The following is a 9,783-nucleotide window of genomic DNA, read 5'->3' on the forward strand; positions in this document are numbered from 1 at the left end:
GTGTGCATCAAGGGAGTCGAACCTCAGGCCTGTGGGCTGGATCTGGCCCGCCGGGGGTCCCCCTCTGGCCCTCTGCACTTCTCCAGGCGGCCACGGCCTCTTCCCCTTTCTCCTGGTCGCAGAGCCTTGGGTGGTTTTCCCCACCTCGACTCGTTTCCCGTCCATTCTCCGAGGCTAGAAGGCCTCTGCTCAGGCAGAAGAGCTGTGAGCCGCAGCAGGCAGGCAGGCTGTTCCTGGCCTGGAGCATCTTGCACAACCATCCCCCTTTCTCCTTAGATGTTATGTACCACGGAAGTTTTACCCACAAGCTGAAGCTGCTTTTCAAACTGCACATCCCTCCGGGTGAGTCGGGTTTCGGGGGTTGTCTGGGGTCTTTTCTCCTTCCGCCTCCCCCTCCCAAGAGGTGTGGGCTGTGGACGCCCCCCCCCCGGGGGCCTTGAGAAGGGCTCCCGTGCCAGGGCCTCCCAGGTGATCCTTAGTGGCGTTTTCTTCTCACAGCGTTCACCGAAGTGGAATCCCTCAGCCCTTCCAAAGGTGCTCAGCTGTCTAAAGAAGAGCTGATCCACTTTAGCCAATTAAATGGTACGTGCGCAGTGTTTATAGGGCCGGCCGTGATTATCTTCCCAGGCAGCTGGGAGGAGAGCAGGCAGGGAACAGTGACTCCCCCCGCCCCCCCCCCCCCTTGACTCTGAAGGCAACTGCAAGGAAAGCAGTTTAGGCCCTGGTTTTGACACCTTTAAGAAGGACCAAGAGCTGGAGGGGGTGAGCAGGGGCGCCAGTGGACTCCCGCGGTCGGCCTCACAGCACGGGGAGGCAGGGGCTCACCACCGCCCCACACTGGGCCAAAGTGTCCTCAAGCACCTTGGGCCCGTTCCAGCCCGCTTGGTGGTGCCTGGGCCCCGTCCTGTCCTGCTCCAGATTCAGGCTGAAGTGGGATGAATCAATCCGCTGTGGCTTGGATCCGGGGTGAGGCCCCAATGCGGTGCGCAGCCTGAGTTGAGACAGTGGAGAAGGCGCGTCGGGCAGAGCAGCCGGCAGCCGCAGCCCCTTCGATTCGCTGAGCTGCCTGTCAGGACTTTTGACGGCAGCCCTGCAATATGTTCCAGCGTTTCAGTTTTGCGAAGCAGATGCTGTTAGGATTCATGGGGGTGAAGCCCTCAGATGTCCCAGGCAGGGCCGTAGCTCAGTGGCGGAAAGCACGCCTGGCGTGGGGGACGTCCCACATCCGGTGCTTAGCAGCTCCAGTTGAAGGGTTCCGCTAGAAGGGCGATGGGCAAAGATTTCTCTGTGCCTGGATCCCTGGAATTCCCTGGCCGGTTGGGTTAGATGGAGAAGCCCCCTGCCTGGGGCCGGGCGGCTTCGGCTGTTGCCATGCACTGTTCCCCTTCTTCTTTCATCCTAGTTACTTCTCCTGAGGACAGTGATGATGCTGATGGTTTGAAGACAAGTCCAGGAAAAGGTAGCAAATCTGGATTAATATCGAGAGAGCTTGGGCCAGTCCCTCGGTGTGAAACGTTTAGGGTCGACAAAACTGCCCGTGCTGGACCGAGGTTCTGACTCAGTGCAAGGCCGATTTTGAGGTTCCTGGATAAAATTTGCTTTGGGGAAGGACCGAAGTGTGGCGGAATTCTGCCTGCCTTCCAGTCCTGAGATCCAAGTCGACGCAGCAGTCCGATTTGAGATTAACAACTCCTCCGGACTGCTTGATTGTTGCGTGAACGTTGAATGAACGTTCGCGAGCCCAAGCCTCACCGCCCCACCCTGCCCCCTGCACACCAGTCCGGAGATCGGAAGCATTTGCTTCCATTTCTAATCGCAGGTTATTCATTTCATCTGAATCTGGGAAAACTGGGCCACTTCCTAACGGTAATTTAAGAAGGGGGATTGTTTCATTAAATCGTAGTTAAGATTGACCCGGGTTTAGGGGTTGGATGTAATGTGAAACTGTGGTTAGTTGAATCCATAAACAAAACTCCCAATCTTGCAACTAGTCCAGAGGAAGAGAGGGAAGGACGGACGTGTGGACCCCGGCAGGCTTCTTCAGAAATCAAGCAAGAGTCGTTCGGCATCACGGCTGAGCCGGGCCAAAGCCTGAGGGATTTCCGCTATGCTAGGCTTGCGGGAGCCCAGGAGGCGTTCCGTCGTCCTGTGCCTTGGCCCACGTCTCCGTTTCTCACATCCAGAAATGTGGCCTCACCTGAGCATTTTTACAGCCGTTGCATTTCTGTCGGAACAAATGCAGCATTTCTGCATTTCAACGACTCAGTAGAGGCTGTTTTGATTGGAGGGTGATTCAGGTGCTCTGAATTGTTTATTTATTTATTTATTGCATTTTTTATACCGCCCGATAGCCGAAGCTCTCTGGGCGGTTCACAAAAATTAAAACCATGAAGAGCATAAAAACAACCAACAATTTAAAAACACAAATACAAAATACAATATAAAAAGCACAACTAGGATAAAACAACGCAGCAAAAAAGATATAGGTTAAAATATGAGATTAAAACAGCAAGGTTTAAATTTAAGTTAAATTAGGTGTTAAAATACTGAGAGAATAAAAAGGTCTTCAGCTGGCGACGAAAGGAGTACAGTGTAGGCGCCAGGCGGACCTCTCTGGGGAGCTCATTCCACAGCCGGGGTGCCACAGCGGAGAAAGCCCTCCTCCTAGTAGCCACCTGCCTCACTTCCTTTGGCAGGGGCTCATGGAGAAGGACCCCTGTGGATGATCTTAAGGTCCGGGCAGGCACATATGGGAGGAGGCGTTCCTTCAAATAACCTGGCCCCAAACCATTTAGGGCTTTAAATGTCAATACCAGCACTTTGAATCGGGCCCGGACCTGGACTGGCAGCCAATGAAGTTGTAGAAGGACTGGCGTGATATGATCTCACAGGCCAGTCCCTGTTAGTAAACGGGCTGCCCTGTTTTGTACCAGCTGAAGCTTCCGGGCCATTTTCAAAGGCAGCCCCACGTGTAACGCATCGCAGTAATCCAAACGAGAGGTTATGGGAGCAGGGATCACTGTCGCTAGGCTACCTCTGTCCAGATAAGGGCGCAGTTGGTCTGTCAGCCTAAGCTGATAAAACTTGTTGCCTCCCAAACAGGGAAAGGGAAGGTTGATATTCAGGCCTATTTGAAGCAGTGGCAGGAAGAACTGCTGAAAAAAGAAGAAAGCATCAAGGATTTGCCCCGGATGGACCAGGTAGAAGCTCCTCCCACGGGAGAACGCGGGTCCTTGGGTTTGGGGCAGGGCAGGGCAGGGCCCAAATCCATCACCCTCCACCAGCGTGGCCCAGGACCACGAGGGATGTAGGAGGACGGGAGATGGAGGGCTCCAGGTTGAGGAAGGCGAGCCCCGTATGACCACAGGCCACTTTTAAGTGCAAGCGTTCCTTTTAGTTCTGCATTTTTTAAATGTTACATTGTAAAACTGGATGCTTCTCGGAAACTGCTCGTCTTCTTTCTTTTTTCCTCCGCCCCCCCTTCCCCCTCCCAGTCGCAATTCATCCAGTTTTCAAAGACTTTGTACAACTTGTTCCACGAGGACCCGGAAGAGGAGTTGCTGTACCGCGCCATCGCCACGGTGACCGGCCTCTTGCTGAGGATGGAGGAGGTCGGCCGCAAGCTGCAGAGCCCGGCTTCGCCCACCAAAGCCGTGGCACCTCCCGCAGCTCCGTGCGCCGCAGGAGTCAGCCTCGAGGCCCCGGGCCCTCCACCGGCCCCGCAGCCTGCCGGTGCGGGAGCCCGGAGCCCCGGCCCTGCCGGCAGCGAGTGGTCGTTCGCTTTCGAGCAGATTCTGGCCTCTTTACTAAACGAACCTGCTTTGGTGAGGTTTTTTGAGAAACCGGTGGATGTCAAAGCCACGTTAGAAAACGCGAAAGCTTCTCAGTTGAAAGCGAGAGCCCGGGTATAGCCCCTCTCCGGGGCATTCCTCTCCCCCTCTTCGCTCTGTACGTAGGTGCTCAGAACTTAGGGCCTCGTTGTAAGCTTTGTGTACTGAGTTTCTGTTGGGAGGGTCTGGCTCCATGCCCCTGTACGCTGGACTGTTTATGTTTTTTGTGGAGTTAAAGAAGTATAGCTTGAAGCACAATTGCACCTCATCTTTGCATTTTAGTACACTTGATAACGCTCACCAGCCGACCCGTGTCGACTTGCAGGGAAGCGCTAATCCAGCCGCTCGGAGGCCCGGGTCAGGAACGTTCCGGGCTGTTGCTTTCCCAAGCCCCCAGTTCTGTGTTTCTCACGCTGAATGTAATGTCTGCCACGTTCCCCCCAAAAGTGGCGCTGGTGTTTACTTGTTGTCTTGTGCGGTTGGTTGCATTTCCAAAGAAACACTTAAACGTTGAATGTAGGCTTGCTTCATGCGTTGGGGACGGTCTCTGAGGTGGTCACTTGAGCCTCGTCGTTACGGGACGCTCCTCTGCTGTCTCTATGAGCAGAACCAAGCGCTGCCCCTAACGGCTTTTTCATTGGGGCTCCCAGGGATGAGGCAGGGCAAGTTCCAGGTTCAGGCGTGAGGCCCTGTCGCTTCCCCGCTGGCCCGATTTCTGGCCCTGGAGCCTCCTCAAAGGTTGCCCGGGGTTAGAACGGTGCCATCTGGCCTCTTTCTCCCGAGCAGTCGCGTCGCACAGCCTCCTTGCTTTCCTTCACCTGCTGCCCTCATTTGGCCCACTTTGCACGTTGCCTCAGCGGCGTTGAAGCCATGTTGCAGTGCCTTCCTTCCCAAATCCATGCTGGCTAAGCGTGGGCAGGGAAGGGTTACGTGGTTCTTCCCCGTGTGGACATCTTTTAGGGATGCTCACCATGGAATGGGAAGGAGCCCAACCATTCATTCACCTCACCACCACCTGGCCTCCTCTCAGCAGACGTTGCTTTAGATAACGGACTTCTTCTTTTGAGGTAGAAACCGGCCTCGCACCTGGGGGTTGCCTAACGCGAGAGTTTGGTGCCCAGGTGATTGCCATCAAAGCTGAACGCTGCTACGTAGGGCTGCCTCTGCTGGCACCCACGGGGCCCTTTCGTGGCGAGAGCGTGAGTCTGCGTCTAGGGCTTTAGCTCAATGACCCCCGAAGAGCTCTGTGGAACCGACCTGCTTGCTCTTGATCGCTCTCACTTCGTTGACATCGCTGATAAAATGTTTATAGGAAGCACTAAAACAATTCCCTTTGCTTTGCCCTTTTCTGCCCAAAACGACTTTAGATATTATTGCAGGGTTTCCCCAGACAAACTGTCTTAGCTGAGTTGTTTTACTTTAAAAGGTTATTCCAGTTTAATGATGGCGGGAAAGTTGCTTATGGTAAAAGAGGAAGTACAGATTTAACTCAAAACTAGTCTGTAGTTGCACACGAACAGGTGAGCTTTGCGCACTCAGGGAACTTGCTGAATCCAGCCTTTTCCATGTGGTTGAAATGGTTCAGGTGTGCAAACAAGGCCTTTGCTCGTCTATGTTATGCTCACCGAAAGAGATCCATTTGCCAATTACATGGAAATGATGTACTGGAGTCTTGTAGGAACAATCTTTGATATGCAAAATCCCCAGCGTACGTCTACAATGCCTGGCTGATGCATGCTTCAGATTTTGGCCATCGTTGACAGAGTCACTGGACTGATGGGGTTTCTTGTGATGCTTTTGTCTAGTTAGGTGTGTTTTTTCCAAGCATTGGAAACGTGCAAACTTCACGCAGAGCCTTGTTCCCTAGCAAAACGGTCTGTGATGATGTGTGCAAAACACATGTTTGCATTTTGATTAAAACAAGGAGAAAGGAAATGTTTGCAATTCAGTTAAGCCTGTGAAGGAGAAAGCTTAACAGCTGGTTGCAGGTTAGCAAGACAGAAGGGGGGGGGGAAGCCCACAATGACTGTGACCCCCTTTGCTAGTTTTTGACCAGTATATCTGCATCCTGCACAAGGTTTAATCTTAACTTGGTGGATTGTTCTTCGACCATATTGCAAAACTGGGGTATTCATGCTATAAAGTCCTAAATTCTATGCAAATAAAGTAGTAGTCGAAGGCTGATGAACTTGACCCACTCCTGTTTTCCTCTCTTGCCCAGGGAAGTGGGCATTTTAGAGTTACAGCTGACACACCATGTCAATGTAGCACTTGAACGCAGCTTTGAAATGAATGAATTCATGTTCTGGGGCCGTGTGTGTCATTGCGTCGCCTCTTTTCCCCGTCTTCTTGGATGGGCTGCGGTTCCCCCGTCTTCAGGGATGAGGACAGAAAGATCCTTCGCCTTAATCCCCCTCTGAACTTATTTTTCCAAGCGGCTTCTCAATTCAAGGCAGATTAAGCCGTGCAGCCTGAGCCCGCGCTCTTAAAAAAGGCTCCTCTTTTGAGTCCCGCCTGTTCCAGGGATGTTGTGCGTGAGGGGCCTTTTGCAAACGGTGTTGATTTACCCAAGTCAGCTGTTGTTTTTCTTGTCTGCCTTAAACAAAGCTTTCGGTCCAGATGCTCCAGGAGCCCGTTGGAGGCCTGGCCTGGGCCTGATGTGTCAACTCACCCCCGTTGCTTTCCAGTTGCCCTCGCTCGCAAGAGGCTTTACATCAGGGCTGGGGAGCATTTCCACACACGCCATGGATCTGCACCGCTTCAGAGTACAGGCGGGGGGTACGTTTTTTTAACACTTCCCTGACCTGCTCCCTGTGCCTTTGACACAGCCGGTGGGGCGGGGAGTCCTCACCTTGCTCCTTCTCAGTTCTAAGTGCAAGGAGTGTTTGTTTCTTTTAAAATGAGGCTCCCTCCCCCCTGGTCTTCTGAAGTGGTCGTGCGCCGTTCTGCCTCCACATTCGGTCGCATTTTGCCCCCAGCCTCCCAGAGTTTTTTTTCTTTCTCCGTAAGACCTCTGCTCCCTCATTTTGGTCTGAGGATGCCCCAAATGTCTTGGCTTAAAAGTGCATTGAATGGCATGGATGTGGTCTTTTTCTCCCTCCACGCCAGCATATGGAAAGAGCAAGCTAGCTCACCGTGGGCTGGCAGGACAAAGTCAGGCGTGGGAAACCGTGGCCCTCCGGGGGGAAAGTCTCTCCCCCCCCCCGCCCCGCCCCGCCCTGCGTGTGTGTTTTTAAACTTGTTCTTGAGATCAAACGCTTGCAAATGCCTTGGCCTGAGTTTTGAGGAATGTTTGTTACCCATGGCTGTGTCTTGCGTGGTGGGGAGCCGGTGGCTTTTGTGGCTTGCTTGTGGGCCACGCGTGGTTTTGCTCTTTCTAGCTGTGTTTTCCACAGTTCAAGGCATCTCTCAGAGGAGGTTGCTCCAGCGCTGCTGAGCCTCCCCACCAGGGCGTGTCATGACCCGGGCATCGTCACCTCCGCGCACCCTTGATGCGTTTTTCTGTTCTTTGCAGCTGAACCCTTGTAGCCCAGGGGCAGAGAAACAGAGCAATTCAGATTTACATCCGCTGTGGAAAAGAATAAAGTACATGAATCATCGTGTGGGGTTTAACGTACAGAGGATTGGATTATTAGCTATCGGTCACTGTTCAAAGTGGGTTACTGGACATAAAACTGTCCAATGGAAGAATCTTTGCAGAGATTGAAGGCACTCTAGTAAAATCTGGAAAAGTTATTGCGAACAAATATTCAGCAAGCCCTGAGCTAGATGCCTCGGCCAGCTTTTTCCTAACATGAGATAAATTTTCTCCCCCTAATTATGGCCACGATGTGAACAGTAAGCTTGAAAGATCACATTTGCGGTTGTGCAAAACCTCAGAACCTTTTGAATAGGGTCGGACTCCACAGGGATTTTACCGTGGGTGGGGGTGGGTGGAAGGGAAGGGTCAGGGGGCCCCTCCTGTGGTCATAGGGCCAAATTTTTCATTTCTAACAGATTGCAGCGATTGCTACTTGCTCCCGAGTAGAGCCTTGCTAATGCCTCATAAGTTTTGGGTTTTATAATACAGTTTGCCAACAGAGCAACTGTAATATTACTTAGGGAACACAAACTGAAAAGATTTATTTAACTGCCCTCTTTAAAGCTCCTTATCTGGTTGTCTTATAAACTATTTCTAAACAAATCGTAACGTTATCTTATAAAAATATATATGTATATAATTGTTGTTTGTCTTTAGAGAAAATTTCATAAATAAGATTATTATGGTACATTTCCCGGAGGAACCGGATTATTTTCTTGTTTTTGCTACCGAGAAAGTAAAAGATATTTATGTGCTGGCATTTTGTCTTTTGATAACCATTTGCACTGATTCTTTACTGGGAAGTGATCGATAGTTACTTCTGGGATTGGCGGAGAACCTGACACACACGTGGTTATGTGGCAATCTCCCCCATCCCCCCAAAAGCTGTACATCATTCGGTGAATTGGTGAGAGTTTTGGAATGACACTCCACCCTGTCTCAGGATAGAACAGAGCTCTGTTCTGTGATCTGTTCCAGGCTTCACTGTTACTGCTGGGAATTTATGTGGGCCACCCTCTTTTATAGAGGGCTGTGTTTGTCGTGGCTTTTTATACCTCTGGGGCCCAATACAGTGACCTGGTTCACACATCACAACCAACTATGGGCTAAACAACCTATAGTTAGTTGTGATGTTAGCACGCCACTTCCCCTTCTGCTTTGCATCCAGCTTTACAAACAACCCAGGAATGCCAAGTTGTTCAGCGTAACATGCAAACTTGGAATTCTGGGTTGTTGAAGGGGAAACAGCCCAGAGTTTCAACCCAACAACAAACCACTGGTTCTTGGGTTGTTTACAAAAATGGAAATGAGGCCTGTGAGAGGCAACTCACTTCCGACAAGTCAATGGGTTAAACAACCCCATAGGTTGTCATTATGAGCAAACCAGGTCATTGAGTAACCTAAACCCAGAGGAACTTAAAATCCAAAGCTTTTTGCTTTCTGCTGCTGCCTTTTTGGTGAATTGTTTTGAAACTTTGATGTATGTCACTTGATGTTTGACACTTATATATTTAAGGGAAAGGCCATCATATAAATGTTCCAGCAATAATAATAAACAATAATAATCAATAACATATATCATTTAAATAATAACATAAAATACATAAATTTTAGCTGCATGTGGAGATAAAGGGGGGTGGAAAGAGACAGGCGTTCGTAACAAGACAGGCCTGTGAACAATGGCGGCTGCAACGTCTTGCGGGTTCATTTTAGTAGGGTGGAGGTGAAAGCGGGCGGAAGCAAAAGCTTTCACGAAAGAGCTGGTTTTGATAAGGGAAGAAGGTAACCCTGAGCGTTGTTGAGAAGTAATTTCAGACTAACAGTGTAATCCTATACACGTCTGCTTGGAAGGAAGGCCCATTGAATTCAGTGGAGATTGCCAGGGATTGCTGCCCTAGTGAGTTGGACTTGGGTCCCATTGATTCCACTGGGAGCTAAGTGCAAGTAACATTGGGTTGGATCCAGGATCTGCCTTCTGCAGGAGACACAGCTCTGCTCACGGAAAGCCCCTCCGCCCAGTACCTGGGGATCCCACCGACACACCTCGCTCCGGTCGCCAGAGTCTCCTGCATCTCTTCCGAGCATTTTCAAGGGTCTGCCGTGGAAGGAATGGTCGGCTTCCATCGGTGCAGTTCATAGAGCTGAAATCTGGACTCAGCCCTATGTCTATAAAACGCTCGAGAAACTTGGCATACAATTAAACCAAGCGTAAGTTAATAATAATACACTGAAAATCCCAAGTCCTTCATTTTGACGTGTGTATTTCTTCGCCTTGGAAGGAGATCCCAGGGTGTGCCAGCCAGCCTGCTGCCATACTCTCATGGATGGGGGACATTCATATGTCTAAGACCAAGCATTTCTTTAAAAAAAAAC

General features: G+C 50.9%; 1 protein-coding gene across 1 annotated transcript in view; it reads left to right on the forward strand.

Moving 5' to 3' along the window:
* TBC1D8B (TBC1 domain family member 8B) overlaps positions 1-8,170 on the forward strand; it is a 35,307-nt gene extending 27,137 nt beyond the window's left edge. The window contains exons 17-21 of the mRNA XM_063141843.1: positions 277-342; positions 499-582; positions 1,403-1,459; positions 3,103-3,200; positions 3,495-8,170. Of these exons, the coding sequence (XP_062997913.1) occupies positions 277-342; positions 499-582; positions 1,403-1,459; positions 3,103-3,200; positions 3,495-3,911 (722 nt within the window). The 3' untranslated portion in view covers positions 3,912-8,170. The remainder of the gene's footprint in view (positions 1-276; positions 343-498; positions 583-1,402; positions 1,460-3,102; positions 3,201-3,494) is intronic.
* Positions 8,171-9,783: the final 1,613 nt, after the last annotated feature.

The sequence above is a fragment of the Elgaria multicarinata genome, chromosome 15 (genome assembly GCF_023053635.1).
Source record: "Elgaria multicarinata webbii isolate HBS135686 ecotype San Diego chromosome 15, rElgMul1.1.pri, whole genome shotgun sequence".
NCBI classification, from domain to species: Eukaryota; Metazoa; Chordata; class Lepidosauria; order Squamata; family Anguidae; genus Elgaria; species Elgaria multicarinata.